The sequence below is a fragment of the Hyperolius riggenbachi genome, chromosome 3, assembly GCF_040937935.1.
Source record: "Hyperolius riggenbachi isolate aHypRig1 chromosome 3, aHypRig1.pri, whole genome shotgun sequence".
Classification (NCBI taxonomy): Eukaryota; Metazoa; Chordata; class Amphibia; order Anura; family Hyperoliidae; genus Hyperolius; species Hyperolius riggenbachi.
This window is the reverse complement of record NC_090648.1, coordinates 255,871,781-255,890,161: the sequence shown is the minus strand read 5'-3', so window position 1 is coordinate 255,890,161 and position 18,381 is coordinate 255,871,781. Positions and strand designations below refer to the sequence as shown.

The 18,381-nt window shown below is 43.4% G+C and overlaps 1 protein-coding gene across 2 annotated transcripts in view; it reads right to left on the bottom strand.

The window, feature by feature from the left end:
* Nucleotides 1–476: 476 nt before the first annotated feature.
* The window catches only part of HGF (hepatocyte growth factor), a 160,449-nt gene continuing 142,544 nt past the window's right edge, over nucleotides 477–18,381 (bottom strand). For both annotated transcript variants that reach the window (XM_068276187.1, XM_068276188.1), the window contains exons 16-18: nucleotides 17,463–17,569; nucleotides 12,241–12,386; nucleotides 477–710 (exon numbers count right to left, since the gene is read on the bottom strand). In XM_068276187.1, the coding sequence (XP_068132288.1) occupies nucleotides 540–710; nucleotides 12,241–12,386; nucleotides 17,463–17,569 (424 nt within the window). In that variant the 3' untranslated portion in view covers nucleotides 477–539. The remainder of the gene's footprint in view (nucleotides 711–12,240; nucleotides 12,387–17,462; nucleotides 17,570–18,381) is intronic.

Sequence of the window (18,381 nt, the reverse complement as noted above, 5' to 3'; positions counted from 1 at the left end):
AGCACTAACTGTAAGTGCACACTGCCCCACACAGGCCACTGATGGTAGTTTTATTAGTTTATCATCACTACAATGGTCCATTGGATGTTGATTATATGCACTGGAGAATTAATAGATAGAATGTGATACAAGACTATGGAAAACTACTAACCATTGCTTTTAGTAACTTAAATTCCAGGTCTGTAGTTGTGTTTTCAGGGCATGGGTTAAAGAAAATAAAATATGGCATTGGCACCTTCTGTTACAGTTTAGTTCATTTTATAAAATGAACCACTGGAGCAGCAGCAAAATAATACATTTTCTTCTTTTTATCCATAGAAAAAGTTGTTCAAGTATATTCAGGAAGTGAGCAACCACATTTTCCATATATCACAGTTATCAAACATCAAATCAGTAATAACAGATCATCACAATAAATTAACTTTAGAAAATGACCAAAATAAACAATAATAAAACTTGATTATCAAGTTTAGGCAATATAATTAATTACTATAATAATAATAATAATAAAAAAAATAGTATTATTGATTCTGACACGATTACGCAGCTTTGTATGTTAATATAATTTTGTGAATCCATTTTGCATAATAGGCCACTCTAACAAAGACTATCGGTCTGTTCTGAGCTGCACAACCGCGTCCAGGTATAATCACTCCTTGTATGAGCTCCATCTTGTTCTCCTCACAGACAAGAGGACCGCCATAGTCCCGCTAATTAAATATAAAGAAAGAATTGTAAATATATGTAGCAGAACACATTTTTAACATATGCTTAAAGCAGGTTCACACTATGCCACTTTATTAACATGTATGGTCACAGTGAATCCTAAGTATGTTTTGGTATTCGTTGATGTCTGACGTCAAGGGAGACCTGATGGGTGAATTTTGGCAGCTTCTGATAAGTCTGTTTTCTTTGCAGAGTCCTGAAAAGGTTTAGGCAGGTTCTTTGTAATTTGTATATGCTACCCGGCGCTAGAGTTTCCTATATATATATATGTATATATATATATATAAGAGTGAGCTGCGTTGTTAGTTGAGGGATCCCTAACACCCTCACAGTAATGAGCCAAGGTAATATATTAAATCTAACACGCGCTTCAGGTATAAAGCTAGATTCCTCTTTATTCTCCGTTTCTTATGTTAAAATCCACACATAAAGTAAAAGTAAAATATCAATAGGATAAACAAACAACCCTATATAAAACCCTGATCCTCCAAGTCCATTCATTCATATACACTCAAAACACATATATAGAAGGGCCCTTCTATCACAACCTTACTCGTCAATTCGTGTAGGGAAAAGACGTATTAGAGATATTCCAAAGTGTAATGATAAAAGGGGATCTGGAAAGAGAGTCTAAAAAATATTGGTAGATCTCCAAATGTCCTCATAGGGAGCCCGTTCTGTTCCCAGCCAACGTCTGTTTCCAAGGCTTATAAAGTTATGCTGTTCCTCCAATTAGAAAAAAGAAAGATTCCCACTTACAGTTCTGCAGTAGGTCTATCAATTCGAAGGATGGGTCTACTAAATTTCAAGATGTACTCCTTCTTGTAGGTCTCACCACCACCAACTAAAGGTCCGTCTTCATGGGCGTCCGCAGAAAATTTTCCAGGGGGGGGGCAAAAAGGAGGGGCGGTAAGCTGTGCGCGCCGCGCCAAAAAATGGGTGTGGCCAAGGACCAGAATGCGGGTGTGGTCACGGGTGGAGCCAAATTTACATGAATTAAGCAATGGTGGGACATTAGACTAGGACAGTGGTGGCAAACCTTTTGGAGGCCGAGTGTCCAAACTGCAACCCAATAGTCACTTATCTATCGCAAAGTACCAACATGGCAATTTAAACTAAATACAAACGTTTTAACTCGTACATGAACATTATGGAAAATCCAAGTTGAAAATAAACTGTGAAGATAAACAATTTCATCCATCCTACTCCTGAAAAATGTATTCATCTTTTTAGAACGTCCCAGTTTTCATTTTCTGTTTTAAAAAACTAAAAAAGTAGGTTTAATGCTATTGTCTCATATGATGATGATTCAGCTTTTCCCATAGTCTCGCAGTTAGCAATCATGTGACCCTCAACAACACAAATTCAGCAATCATGAGGCCCCCATCAAGACAAATTCAGCAATCATGAGGCCCCCAACAAGACAAATTCAGCAATCATGAGGCCTCCAACAAATCATGAGGCCCCCAACAAGACAACTTCAGCAATCATGAGGCTCCCAACACACCGTGAGGCCCCCAACAAGACAAATTTAGCAATCATGAGGCCCCCAACAAGACAAATTCAGCAGTCATGAGGCCCCCAACAAGACTAATTCAGCAATCATGAGGCCCCCAACAAGACAAATATAGCAGTCATGAGGCACATAAATAGACAGCATTTCACATAAATAGACAGAACGCCCCTTAATATGGTAGACACCTCTCACCTGGCTTCTGCATTCTCCTCTACTGGCGGTGATGCTGGGCTGGCCTGGCTGGCGGTGATGCTGGGCTGGCCTGGCTGGCGGTGATGCTGGGCTGGCCTGGCTGGCAGTGATGCTGGGGCCTTTTTGGCAGTGATTCTGGGCTGGCTGACTGGTGGTGATGCTGGGCTGGCTGGCCTGGATAGTTTAGGTAGCGCCAGGAGCCCTCCAGTGTGGGTAGTGACAGGAGCCCCCGAGTTCAGGTAGTGACAGAGATCCACAGTCTAGGTAGTGACAGAGACCCACAGTTTAGGTAGTGAAAGGAGCCCCCCAGTTCAGGTAGTGACAGAGACCCACAGCTTAGGTAGTGACAGGGACCCCCAGTGCAGGTAGTGACAGAGACCCACAGTTTAGGTAGTGACAGGGACCCCCAGTTCAGGTACTGACAGGGACCCCCAGTTCAGTTCAGGTACTGAAATGGACCGCCAGTTCAGGTAATGACAGGGACCTTCAGTTCAGGTAGTGACAGGGACCCCCAGTTCAGTTCAGGTAGTGACGGGGACCCCCAGTTCAGGTAGTGAAATGGACCCCCAGTTCAGTTCAGGTAGTGAAAGGAACCCCCAGTTCAGTTCAGGTAGTGACAGGGACCCCCAGTTCAGGTAGTGACATGGACCCCCAGTTCAGGTAGTGACAGGGACCCCCAGTTCAGTTCAGGTAGTGACAGGGACCCCCAGTTAAGTTCAGGTAATGACAGGGACCCCCAGTTCAGTTCAGGTAGTGAAAGGGACCACCAGTTCAGGTAGTGAAAGGGACCTTCAGTTCAGGTAGTGACAGGGACCCCCAGTTCAGGTAGTGACAGGGACCCCCAGTTCAGGTAGTGACAGGGACCCCCAGTTCAGGTAGTGACAGGGACCCCCAGTTCAGGTAGTGACAGGGACCCCCAGTTCAGGTAGTGACAGGGACCCCCAGTTCAGTTCAGGTAGTGACAGGGACCCCCAGTTCAGCTAGTGACAGGGACCCCCAGTTCAGTACAGGTACTGAAATGGACCCCCAGTTCAGGTAGTGACAGGGACCCTGAGTTCAGTTCAGGTAGTGACAGGGACCCCCAGTTCAGTTCAGGTAGTGACAGGGACCCCCCAGTTCAGTTCAGGTAATGACAGGGACCCCCAGTTCAGTTCAGGTAATGACAGGGACCCCCAGTACAGGTAGTGACAGGGACCCCCAGTTCAGTTCAGGTAATAACCGGGACCCCCAGTTCAGTTCAGGTAGTGAAAGGGACCCCCAGTTCAGGTAGTGAAATGGGCCCCCAGTTCAGGTAGTGAAATGGACCCCCAGTTCAGGTAGTGACAGGGACCCCCAGTTCAGGTAGTGAAAGGAACCCCCCACGAACGCTACAGAACCCCCTGTGCTGTCCCCCAATGTAAAGTGTGCACCCAGGTGCCCTGTGCGTGTACGTTACCTGTCTGTGTCCACCAATGTCTCAGCACTGCTTCACATACACACACCCTGGGTGGCTACTGCCATATACGTGGGTGCATGTTGATGTATACGCATACCCCGGCAACTACGTAGAGCAGATATGTATGTGAGCAGTGCAGAGACGGACACTGACAGGTAACATACACTGCACAGGGAACCCGGGGACACACTTTAAATTATGGGGTCAGTGCAGGGGTGGATGTGGGGTCACAAGGCTGATTCTCGACAGAGTTCATGCTGAAATCAATCGAGAATCATATGGGCAGCTGACAGATCTCTCTCTGATCAGATTAGTCAGAGAGAGATCTGTCTCTTAGTGGATCTGCCCACAATCGTTAGATCTATGGGCACCCTGGTCCCTGAGCAAAGTCCTAGATAATTGTTCTAACTTAGTGTGCCCTTGTTTATCTCCCACACCCTTCCCCCCACACTGTCAGCATGTATGTATTTATTGCTGCTCTTTCTCCCCAGCAGGTGGTCAGTCTCTGTTTTTATCAGGAGTGACAATCTCCTGATCTCCTAGCAGCACACTGATTAGAGCAGGGTATGTGTGAGTCTCCTGACAGGCAGCTATGCACTGTGAGACGCTCAGAGCTGTGTATATCAGCATCCTACTGTTCATATGCTACATGCCGATATACACAGCTCTGGGCTCACACAGGGAACAGCTGCCTGTCAGGAGACTTGTCCTATCTCCTCTACGCTGATTCCAGTCTCCCACCCCCGCAGCTCGCCCTCACCTCTGCCATGTTATCACATTCAGGGGGATGCATTGTAGCAGCACTCGAGACCTCGAACGTCTGGCTGGTGGGGGCGGGGCAAAGGCGGGCCAGTGGCAGATCCACAAGCTCTGTGGATAGGATACTATGCTATAAGGAAGGGGCGGAGAGGTGGGGAAGAGCTGTGTCTCTATTGGCCAGGGGGCGGAAGGAGACTGTAGTAAGAGCGCTGTGGGGAGAATGAATGAACATGGGGAACTTTAACAAATGTTAGTAGTGGATGGCCAGGGGGGGGCAGCTGGCGGCCAGGGAGAGGCAACTGCCCTATTTTGCCATATGTAGGGACGCCCATGTCCGTCTTGATGGTGAGCCGTCTCCTCGCTGCTCTCCACGCCGTGTAGTTGAGGTGCGCATACGTCACTTCCGTGTGTTAAGACTCACGGGTCCGCTCGTCGCACTTCCTTCTGGCTGGCTGCAGTCTCTCTGGCTAATGTGGGTGACGTCACAGCTAAAAGATCCGTTGAACCTCTGCTTACAGGCGGCCGCTGCGCGCTATCACGGCTTGTCTGTAGTCCACGATCTTTGCCAAAAGATAATGAAACCTCTACGCGTTTCTGCCAATTAGCGTTGGCTTTCTTCAGGAGGGTTTACTCTGAGTCATCTGAGGCTAGCATTGTCCATCCTTCTTTTATAGTATTCATTTATCATTCCTTCCTTCCCCTTAATCGGATTATAGGTCATAGTTCAAAGGGTACCCTATTACAGATGTATCATTTCCTTGTATTATTCATCAAGCCGGTAGCAGCATCCCATTTTGCTTGATTCAGTACCCAATCAATCAATTAATAATCGATACAAATAAAAGAAATAAAGATATAAATAAAAATAATAAAAACACAGTTAAGTATGAACATTCGCTCTCACCACTCATGAATATCTCTCAACACCCCTTCCTCCCACATAGAGGATCAGTTTTCGATCTCAGCGTTTGATATATCCACACTATATAGGATAAAGTATACTTAAGTACGTAGAGAGTATAAGGTAGGCGTGACCCAATAGTAATCCCCCCCTCCCCACATATGCTCAACCACCCCAATCTCAAAGGTGATTTTGATATCAACCGGAGTCATTTAAAGAATGCGAACAGCTCCATCTCACTGTTAAGTCCCTTGGGGATAAGGGTGTCCAGTTGAAAGATCCATTTGGACTCACTCCTGGACATTTTCTGTATATAATCCCCTCCCCTTGTATTCCGTTGTACAATTTCTAGACCAAAAAATATGGTCCCCCTAATCCTCCCACCATGTTGTTCCTTATAATGCTTTGACAGGGGGTGCCCCTCATTCTTTTTCTCAATGTTATTAAAATGTTCCCCTATCCTCCTCAAAAGTGATCTTTTAGTTCTCCCAACGTACCTTTTATGGCAGGGGCACTGGATGCAGTAAATGACCCCACAAGTGGTGCAGGTCATGGAGTCCTTGATTCTATATTTCGCTGCATCCGGTGCCTCAATTTCCATTACTCTACCCGGATTGTCAGTCCTTCTACAATTCAGACACATCCCACATCTGACAAATCCTGCTCTACCCCTATCAATTCCATGGTTTCCCCCTTTATTTACTTCATTTGCCGCTGTTGCTATCGAGAGTCCCAAATTGGGTGCCCTCTTAAAAATAACCTGTGGGGTACCAGGTAATTTCTCGCCCAAAATCTTGTCCTCCGCGGGAGGTGGCCTTTGGGAATTTAGAAACCGACAAAATGACCGTATTAGGAACTTTTTCAGTGATACTAAGATCAAAGGGGGAGGTACCAGGATGGAGGTAACTTGTCAATTAAGGGAAATGGAGAAATTATTGACAAAGGAGACTAAGAATACGTGGGAGGTGGCCTCCCTGGAAAAATATTTGGAATGGGAGATAGCACCAGTGGGCTTAGTAGTGTCTAAGACTCTGTCAGAGGACTTGTCAGATGATGAAACACTGGAGAAGTGGGAATACATGTTCCATGTGTTTTCAATGGAAACAGTCCAGTTTGTGATGGATGCTAGGAAAGCGCAATCACTCAATCTAGGGTAGGAAATTAGGGACCTCCAAAAAACATTAGATCCATATAAATCAACGAGGGAGTATCAAACTATGGAGGTGAGTATACAAAATAGACTGGAAGCATTAGAGAAAGAAATTATTAATAAGAAATTAAAGAAATTTGCAAGGGACTCAATCCCCATTAATGAAGTTGAGGATTTGAAAATGATGGTAGAAGAGAGTATGCTGGAGGGTTGGTCTCAGGGTGCCAGTATGTTGGGCTCACTTGAAACCATTGATGAAATAGGGGAAGATGACACAACCAATGAAGGAGGAGCTGTTTGCTCCACCATGCAGGACCTTGAAGTAGTGAGTGAGGAGGGGAACTTGGATGATAGTAGTGATGACGAGGAGCGGACCGTCACAAAAATAGTACCCCCATTGTCCCATAAAAGAAATCAATTACCTAAAACATCTAGCGGGGAAATTGGGACCCTGTTTGATAATACAGGGAGAAGTAGGAATAGATCTGGCCCGGCTAGCTTTAATGTCCCTGTGTCGAATAGGTATTCGGCCCTGGTACATAGCCCAATAGATGGGAATGGGCGGGGAGGAGATAATGGGGAGAAAAACAGAACACCTAGGGGCCCCTTATTAAGAGGAAAGGAAGCATATAAGAAGAATAGAAGGAGTACACCAAAAATTACCCCAACTAAGACCCCCCAACAACAATTCAAGAATAAGCATGGAGGTAACGTGAGAAATGTGAAGGTGAGGAATAATATAATAGTGGAGGAACCTCGAAATTCCATTAGCCAGTATTTTTTACGGACACCGAGGCCGGGAAACGGAAGAGAGGGTGTAGGGGGGGTAGGAAGAGGGGTAAAAAGGAAGTAGAGAATGGAGGCCAGTTGATGGAGGAAGGGGGGGCAGGTGTGTTCAATTTGAGTAAACGCCAATTGGAAAATTATGAGGTTAATCTCTTATCGAAAGGGTTGAAATTTGCCCCTAACAATAAGGTGAATAAGTTTGATTGTTATATTAATATCAAGAGATACATGAGGAAACTCTGTTTAAACAAATACTTTCTAAAAAACCCTGTACAAAGGGAGGATGAGACGTCTAGGTACACTCACACCATGTTGAAGAATCCCTCCACCTTTTTTCCACAAATGGAATACAGCGACGCAATGACGGCGTTTGAAAACTTGGTAGAGAAGGACATCCGACGCATGAAAGTTGGTGGATTCGGAAACGACAATCTAACTTGCTTAGAAAGACGAGCTATGAAAGAATTGAGGAATGATCCAACCATTATTATACGCCCGGTGGATAAAGGTGGGGGGATTGTAATACAGGATTATGATGTGTACCAGGCTGAGGCAAATAGACTTTTGAACGACCCAGAGACTTACCGCGTCTTGGGTCGGGACCCAACGGTCGAATTTGCCAAAGAGCTATTGGCTCTATTGGATGAGGGACGGGACTGTGGAATATTGAATTTAAAGGAATATGATTTTCTGAACATAGCATTCCCACGGAAACCATTGTTCTATCATTTGCCGAAGGTGCATAAGGGCCTGAACAACCCCCCAGGGAGGCCGATAGTGTCGGGGGTGGACTCCTTAACTGCCAACCTCTCAAGATATGTGGACACTTTTTTGCAGAAATCAGTGAAAAATACAAAAGCCTGTATTGAGGATACCAAACACATACTGAATGCCTTGGGAGGTTTACAGTGGGAGGATGGTTTTATATTGTGCACTTTGGATGTGACATCCTTATATACGATAATTGACCATGAAAGGGGATTGGAGGCTGTCAGTTTCTATTTGGATCAAGATGTTACAATCGATGTAGTACAGAGGGAGTTCATACTAAGATCAATCCGGTTCATATTGGAGCACAATTATTTCCAGTTTGATGACAGTTGGTATCTGCAGGTCGGTGGGACGGCGATGGGGACCAGGTTCGCACCGGCCTATGCAAATTTATTTATGTCATATTGGGAGGAGAGCCATGTTTATGGGGAATGTGGCCCGGGTGCGAGCCTGGTCCTCTGGCGTCGTTTCATCGACGACGTGTTGATGATATGGAAAGGGGATACCCTGTCCTTGGAGAAGTTTATTGAGGACCTTAACACTAATGACTGGAGAATAAAACTCACGGCAGATATTAATAAGTTACATGTAAATTTTTTGGACCTGGAGTTGTATGTGGAGAACAAGTCCCTTAATACAAGGACATTCCACAAATCAGTGGATGTGAATAGCTATATTCTATACACTAGTTGCCACCTCCCACGGTGGCTCAACAACATCCCCAGGGGGCAGTTCACGAGGCTCCGCCGCAATTGTATGAACTTGGATGACTACGATCGAGAGGCGGAGGGACTCGTGGACCGCTTCCTGGAGAAGGGCTATCCAGAGGAAGGTGTCATTAAATCCCGACAGGATATTAGACACAAGGACCGTGGTGGCCTATTAGGCCCGAGGACCAAACGGGAATGGGATGAGAAAGATCTCAGTGTTGTCCTACAATATTCATCCCAATCCAATAAAGTAGTAAACATAATTCGAAAGCATTGGGATGTGTTGAGGGAGGACAAGATTTTGGGCGAGAAATTACCTGGTACCCCACAGGTTATTTTTAAGAGGGCACCCAATTTGGGACTCTCGATAGCAACAGCGGCAAATGAAGTAAATAAAGGGGGAAACCATGGAATTGATAGGGGTAGAGCAGGATTTGTCAGATGTGGAATGTGTCTGAATTGTAGAAGGACTGACAATCCGGGTAGAGTAATGGAAATTGAGGCACCGGATGCAGCGAAATATAGAATCAAGGACTCCATGACCTGCACCACTTGTGGGGTCATTTACTGCATCCAGTGCCCCTGCCATAAAAGGTACGTTGGGAGAACTAAAAGATCACTTTTGAGGAGGATAGGGGAACATTTTAATAACATTGAGAAAAAGAATGAGGGGCACCCCCTGTCAAAGCATTATAAGGAACAACATGGTGGGAGGATTAGGGGGACCATATTTTTTGGTCTAGAAATTGTACAACGGAATACAAGGGGAGGGGATTATATACAGAAAATGTCCAGGAGTGAGTCCAAATGGATCTTTCAACTGGACACCCTTATCCCCAAGGGACTTAACAGTGAGATGGAGCTGTTCGCATTCTTTAAATGACTCCGGTTGATATCAAAATCACCTTTGAGATTGGGGTGGTTGAGCATATGTGGGGATAGGGGGATTACTATTGGGTCACGCCTACCTTATACTCTCTACGTACTTAAGTATACTTTATCCTATATAGTGTGGATATATCAAACGCTGAGATCGAAAACTGATCCTCTATGTGGGAGGAAGGGGTGTTGAGAGATATTCATGAGTGGTGAGAGCGAATGTTCATACTTAACTGTGTTTTTATTATTTTTATTTATATCTTTATTTCTTTTATTTGTATCGATTATTAATTGATTGATTGGGTACTGAATCAAGCAAAATGGGATGCTGCTACCGGCTTGATAAATAATACAAGGAAATGATACATCTGTAATAGGGTACCCTTTGAACTATGACCTATAATCCGATTAAGGGGAAGGAAGGAATGATAAATGAATACTATAAAAGAAGGATGGACAATGCTAGCCTCAGATGACTCAGAGTAAACCCTCCTGAAGAAAGCCAACGCTAATTGGCAGAAACGCGTAGAGGTTTCATTATCTTTTGGCAAAGATCGTGGACTACAGACAAGCCGTGATAGCGCGCAGCGGCCGCCTGTAAGCAGAGGTTCAACGGATCTTTTAGCGGTGATGTCACCCACATTAGCCAGAGAGACTGCAGCCAGCCAGAAGGAAGTGCGACGAGCGGACCCGTGAGTCTTAACACACGGAAGTGACGTATGCGCACCTCAACTACACGGCGTGGAGAGCAGCGAGGAGACGGCTCACCATCAAGACGGACCTTTAGTTGGTGGTGGTGAGACCTACAAGAAGGAGTACATCTTGAAATTTAGTAGACCCATCCTTCGAATTGATAGACCTACTGCAGAACTGTAAGTGGGAATCTTTCTTTTTTCTAATTGGAGGAACAGCATAACTTTATAAGCCTTGGAAACAGACGTTGGCTGGGAACAGAACGGGCTCCCTATGAGGACATTTGGAGATCTACCAATATTTTTTAGACTCTCTTTCCAGATCCCCTTTTATCATTACACTTTGGAATATCTCTAATACGTCTTTTCCCTACACGAATTGACGAGTAAGGTTGTGATAGAAGGGCCCTTCTATATATGTGTTTTGAGTGTATATGAATGAATGGACTTGGAGGATCAGGGTTTTATATAGGGTTGTTTGTTTATCCTATTGATATTTTACTTTTACTTTATGTGTGGATTTTAACATAAGAAACGGAGAATAAAGAGGAATCTAGCTTTATACCTGAAGCGCGTGTTAGATTTAATATATTACCTTAGGCAGGTTCTTTGTGTTCTGCTACTGTAATAGATATATTGGAAAATGGATACATATCAATAGACCCTATGGATAACATAGGATCCATCAACATGTCTGTTTATCCATTTGTCTCCATTGTGGTACGATTTTATGTAACTTCAGAGCCTAGCCTTAAAGTGAAGACCAATGTTCAAAAGGCAGAGTGTTCCAAACCACACAAAGTAACTTTTCTCTGTACAATTGATTTTGGATTAACAGCTGGCTCATGTACCCTAAATAAACCAACTTCCAAGTGTTCCATTTTGGAAATTGCATTCCACCTTTTGCCACCTAATCTCTTATATCCATGTTCAGTGGAATACAGGCGACCAAGATAATTAGGGAGCCTTGTTTTACGCACTGGCTTGAGCCAGGTTTTCAACCCTGGTCAAAGGCTCAAATCCTACATGTTATCTGGATAGTGTACTGGTAAGGATGTTGCCTTACCAGTACCCCATCCAGCTAACAGGTCAACAAAGGTGAACCTATTTAAATAATAAAGATATTTTTCGGGTTTTCAGTTGAATAATTTACTTTTATTTCATGGCAACTAAAAATGTTTTAAAAAAAACCTTAAACTTGCTTTAGTTTCAATCATGAATGTTTTAAATTTCTTTTTCATTTATTCCGAGGTAGAGACTGGATTTATTTCCCTGCAACGTCTACTGATGATAGAATGCCATTGAGTACATGCATCTGTGTAATAAAGCGTTGGAGTAATATTGAATTGTTGATTTTTGTGCTTAATGACATAAGTGTTGCCTGAGTGAGGTAAGAGGTATATCAGTCTTACAAACACTAATGTACGATTTTAAAGGAAGCCCTCTCATGAATTCAGGCAAACCCCACTCTGACTGCTATAGTCTAGGTTTGGTTTAATAATTAGAAAATAATCTGATAAGTACTGTGTTTGGTTTCAAGTGGGAAAGCATTAAACCAATTTGCAAAACATCTGTTCTCCATGTACGTATGTGAAGGAGTAATTCATTTGGGAGCACTGTGACATTGCAAAACCAAAACATCTACCTGTGGCATGAAGCTGTCTTCTGTAACATCTGCAATAATCAAGTAAATTTAATTAGATGAGAGAATTTCTTTCCTTACCTCACAGGGTGCCACATTGGCAGTCTCATTCATAGCACAGATCTCAGACTCATTGACTGTAATCCTCCCCTTGTGATATTCATTGCATTTCTCATTTCCCACAATAATCATTTTCCCATGCTGCAGCTCTCCGTCATAGTCGTTTGCTACAAAAGAAAATATTTATTAACACGTTTTTGCATAAAGTAAAATGTGGTCCTGTTGTTGACCTGAATTACACAAAATTTACCATCTCAGTTAGTCCATATTTATCCAAAGCACAGAGAAAAAGAGTAAACTCTAGCAGCCTGTGTTTCTTATGCTAAATACATGTTTGCTGGCAATTAAAGGGGCACTATGGTGAAAAATTCTAAAATTTGAAATATGTGCAAACAGGGGAGGACTGGGACCTTTCAGCCTGGGGGGAAACACAAACTAGAGGCCCGTTTCCATGGCAGCCCCAGCCCAAATGACGTCAGACACGCACCCCACGTGCTAAATACTGATAGTCATGTGGGGCGCCTATGTGGAAATACAGCAAGGACACTTCCAGGGCAGTGTGACAGGTAAAGTGTAACTGCATAGGCACCGGGGGTCACATAATACATTTGGAAGGATGACAGCAAGGGGTTTCCGTTGTGTCCGTCGTTTGTGATTATCGCACATCGTTACCACTGCGCACCAAATCAACCACATCGGCCTGAGATTTCCCAGCATCTCAGATTCAACCAATTTCCAACCAAAATCAGTTAAATCGTCAATTGGGCATGCTTGTGGCGGCACTGATTTCCAATCAATCCGATAGTAATTATCAAAACAGTTGGTTGATCGCCGAGACAACAGATGTATGGCCATATTAATTCCCCAAGGCTCTCCCCCCTCCACACACACACACACACACCCACACTTATGTCTATAGAGGTACTGTCCCTTCAGAAGAGGGACAGTTGGGAGCTATAATGGTGTGAAAGCAGACCGAGTTTTTTTTTCTATGGACCCTGCAGGCAAGCCTCTGCTCAGCATCTTGCTGTGTACATTTACCAGCTTACCCGTCCTCTAATTCCTCCATAATTGCACCATTATTTCTCTCAGCCAGCCTAATGTTTCACATTGCCTTATACAAAAACCTGAATGCAGCCCTGAATGTAGCAGGCACTGTACCAGCCCTAAATCATTAAATGAGAGGCAGCCTGGGGGGAAATCTCCCCCTTTCCCCCCTGGCCAGTCCTCCCCTGTGTGCAAACATAAACAAATAAGAAGTACGTTTTTTCCAGAGTAAAATGAGCCATAAATTACTTTTCTCCTATGTTGCTGTCACTTACAGTAGGTAGTAGAAATCTGACAGAAGCGACAGGTTTTGGACTAGTCCATCTCTTCATGGGGGATTCTCAGGGATTTGTTTATTTTCAAAAGTACTTAGTGAATGGCAGTTGCTGTGTCCAACTGCCAATAAACTGTGTAGCGAGCAGGGAAGCTGGCCTGCATCATTAAGGGCCTATTTCCACTACACGCAGATTGGATGCAGAATTGATGCAGAATGGATGCAGAAAAACTGACTCCAATGAATGCCTATGGGAAAATCTGCATCAGAAAAATCACGTTTAGTGGAAACAGGCCCATAGACATTCATTGGAGTCAGTTTTTCTGCATCCATTCTGCATCCAATCTGCATGTAGTGGAAACAGGCCCTAAATCCTTTTTAGGGAATATTTTTATAAAGAATAAAAGCCTTGCTGAGAATCTCCTATGAAGAGATGGACTAGTCCAAAACCTGTCGCTTCTGTCAGATTTCTACCACCTACCTACTGTAAGTGACAGCAACATAGGAGAAAAGTAATTTATGGCTAATTTAACTCTGGAAAAAAACGTACCTCGTATTTGTTTGCACAAATTTTAAAATGTTTTGCCATAGTGCCCCTTTAACCACTTGAGGACCCAGCCTTTACCCCCCCCCCCCTTATGGACCAGCGCTGTTTTTTATGATCTGTGCTGGGTGGGCTCTGCAGCCCCCAGCACAGATCATGTTACATGCAGAGCGATCAGATCGCCCCCCTTTTTTCCCCCCCATGGGGATGATGTGCAGGGGGGTCTGATCGCTCCTGCCTTTCTGAGGTTTGCGGGGGGGCACCTCAAAGCCCCCCTCCGCTGCGAAATTCCCCCCTCCCTCTCCTACCTGTCCCCCCTGGTGATCGGGGCTGCACAGGACGCTATCCGTCCTGTGCAGCCTGTGACAGGATGTCCTCTGTCACATGGCGGCGATCCCCGGCCACTGATTGGCCAGGGATCGCCGATCTGCCTTACGGCGCGGCTGCACAGCAGCGCCGTTCAATGTAATCAAAGGAGACATACGTCTCCTGCATTTACATTTATTAGCGGCTCACAGGCTATTCACGGAGACCTGCTCCGTGATCTAACAGGAAACGGCCGCTCACGCGAGCGGCCTTTCCTGATTAATTAGGGAGGCACCTGGCAACGCAGATGTGCATCGCTGGTCCTCCAGCTACCACTATGCCGCCGCACGGTATGAGTGTGCGGTCGGCAAGTGGTTAAGAAGAATCGTGTGAAGTAAGTGAGGAGAGATAAAGGCAGTAGGCTATGATCTCTGGTAGTTTAACTGAACAACATCTATACTTTGGTTTTTCCATGGATTAAAGTAGCCCTGAACTAAAATAAAAAATAGGTGCTTACGTAAGATTGGCAGCTGGCATATGCCGTCATCTGCTTGGGGTGTAACTACAAATCATGGGGCCCCCCAGTAAAACTTTGATGATTCCCTCAATGTTCACACCCTTTCCCTTGGCTTTCCATGGTGACCTTCACAGTCTGGGGTGCCTATCTTGCAAGGGTCATGCGTGTGGTCATGATGTGTGGACATCACAATCTTCACACCCATAGGAATCGTAGTCACAGATACACCTGATCTGACAGATGGACCTCTTTATCTGAGGAAGTGAAGTAGCAGTTGGGGCTGCCTTACAGGTCTTGGCGCCTCTGTGGCTGCTCCCCTTTAGTTACGCCCCTAAATCTGCTGTCTCTTCTTACATATGTTACAGTGCCTAAATCGCCATAGGTCCTGGCTCTCATACACCACTTCCAAAACCCACAGTATTTCAAAACAACATGTGCATGTTGTCCAGAGGCCAAATGGGACATGGGGAGAAGGTAGGGCCTGATGCACATAACCAGGAAGATATACAGCAGACCAAATATGTAATAGCAGTGGCCACCGCATATTTCAGTTTTTATTTTAGGTTAAGCTCTTTGTATGCCTTGCCTTATTGTTCATATACTCAGATGGTATCATTTCTCATAGCATCCAGTGCAGCTACCAAAATATAACTCTAAAAAATAGGTTGTCATAGGTCATAGGTTGCATATTAACAGTTAGTTGCTCTGGATATGTGGGGCTTAAAAGATACCCAAGGTGACATGTGACATGATGAGATAGGCATGGGTATGTACAGTGCCTAGCACACAAATAACTATGCTGTGTTTTCTTCTTCTTTTTCTGCCTGAAAGAGTTAAATATCAGTTATGTAAGTGGCTGACTCAGACAGGAAGTGACTACAGTGTGACCCTCACTGATAAGAAATTCCAACTATAAAACACTTTCCAAGAGAGCAGGAGAGAGATAAGAAGGGTCAATAGTTCATAGATTTTAGCTCTGGCATACTTCAATAAATGTGTCATTGAGCAAAAACAATAAAACTGTTAAAACTTAAAAAGTAGATTTAAATATAAAATAAAACTGTGGAATAGCTTTAAAAAGTAATTTTTAGGAGAAGTAAGATAGATACAATCATTTATTTAAATAGTTTCCTTCCTTTAATATCAACTGTGATCTACTAAGTTATAAAAGACACTTAGTACCAGAGAAAGAATTAGTGGGACATTTATAACATCTGTTTAGCTATGGTAAACACACAGGCCATTTTAATTTTTTTTTTCAATTGAAATATAAAACCTTTCAAGGTAAAATGATCAGTCACCTATGCTGAGGCTGTGTTCCCACTTCAGCAGAGAATGGACATTTTTTTTGCCTGTTCTCTCCTCATCACTAAACTGACAGTGAAGGCTCCTATTTTATAAATAGGAGCTGTTCACACTTGTCAGTCTGTAATGGATCCGCGGGACTTCTGTGCAGACCGCGATAATCCCAGACAGGAGGATGCATTCACCCATATAGCCTATGGGGTAACGCATCTGCCCCGGGCTCTCACCGCCCCTCAGCAAACATTATTGATTCTGCCATCATGTTTGCTAAATCATTGCAGTTTATGCAACTGACCAGATGGTAATTTTCTCAGTGAAATTAGTGAAGCTAATCTTTAACTCTTACTATTTAATGTTCACATGCAAACCAACTTGCCAATCAAAACTTAAACAATTGCAAAAGCCCTGACTAAAACACTGTATATTAACAGATATGCAAATTATATTGCTTGGTATTTGTTGTAGTACTTTAAATAATGACTATAGCCATTTTAGTGCACTTGGAAACATCAAAAAGGTTGATTACTGACTGCGATACCCATTTTATGTGCACAAAAATTGTTGTAGGATTAGTTTTTGGGAGACCCATTCTTATTTAGAGCATCAGCATTAATATTTGGTTGTAACACATGAACATCAGAGTATAAAAGACACATTTGAATAGTACATAAAGGACACCTGTCCCAAGGCAAACCTACCTATTGCAAGCACAGAGTCATGATTGATCCACATACCTCGGTGCCTTATCCTCTCTTCGTTCTCCCTGGTCTCCCAAATACAATATGTCCTTGAACAATTTGACTTTTGGCTACAGACAATGTTCAGACAGGAAGAGGCAGGCTTGTGGTGATGTTCCATCCGGTTGATAAGAAGGAACATTGCTGTAAGCCTGCCTCTTCCTGTCTGAACATTTAACTTTAGCCAAAAGTCACATTCTTCAAGGAATGATTGTGGGGATTGGAAGAAATAAGGGGAGGAACAGACAATGCACAGATTTTTGTGAATATAGTATGAACATACATCTGTGCTTAGCTTAGATAGTCTTGCTCAGGTCAGGTATCCTTTACCTGGTAAAGGGAGGAACTCCTAAATGCTAATTCTGTAACAATTTTTGTTAGTAAAAAAAAAAAAAAGAAAACACACACACACACACTCATACCTGTGTATGTACTCAATCTTTCTATGTTTTACAAAACCTTAAAGAGCAGTATATATGATACACGATTTACATCAACATTAAAAAGTCTTACTTCCTGTGTGTCCCCATCCATACACAGTGCATTGTGTTTTCTCTGGCATTGTACATCCGTAATAAGGCAGTTTGATCACTGATACGTTTTCATTAACGATTGCAGGTCTGTTAAAGGAAGAAATTTTTGCTAATTACCCTTATTATACATGGATCAACAAAGCATTACAGTGAACAAGCTGAATGAATAGCAAAAGAAGCTCAGCAAAACTGCAAATTAATGATTTCTACCTAAAGAACTGACATGGCGAAAAAAGACATTTTCCATGTAATTTGGCCTAATTTTAGTTCATGTTGCAAAGTGTTTAAAAGAAAATTGCATGCTTCTGATATCCATAGAAATGTGTAGCAAGGTTCCGCCTCCAACAGCGTTTCTGGTGGGCTAGGACCGAGTGCTGTGATCTCAAATTTTGCTTACATTTGCAGTGCAGGTAAACCGCGGTTATTATTAAACTATTGAGAGGTTATTGGTGCTATAAATAGCTAGTTTGATTATTTTTTAGACATGGATTAGTTTACATCTAACACACAGCCTATAATTTAACCTGGCAGCTTTTAAAATGTAGATATCGTGCTACCTATTTTATAGGAAATTACACAATGAATAAGTAAAGCAGAATTCAAAATGTAATCCACCCACTGTCTTTAATATAAAAAAGCACATGTAATCCCCTCCACCATATCCTTGAAGCTATATTTCTCTTGCCCCACCTTTCAGTGTAATGTCTTCCCAATGGCACCAGAGCTACGAGAGTATGAGGGAGGAGGAGTTCCTTTTCACATTTTATTTTTAATTCAAGGCAGCAGGATAGGAGGCTAAGCTTGAGCATGGCTTCACATTACGTAAACTACCTTCACTTCAGCTTACTCAAACTATATACTAGATAAATATAGCCTAGACTTTCACTTTAACATAAATA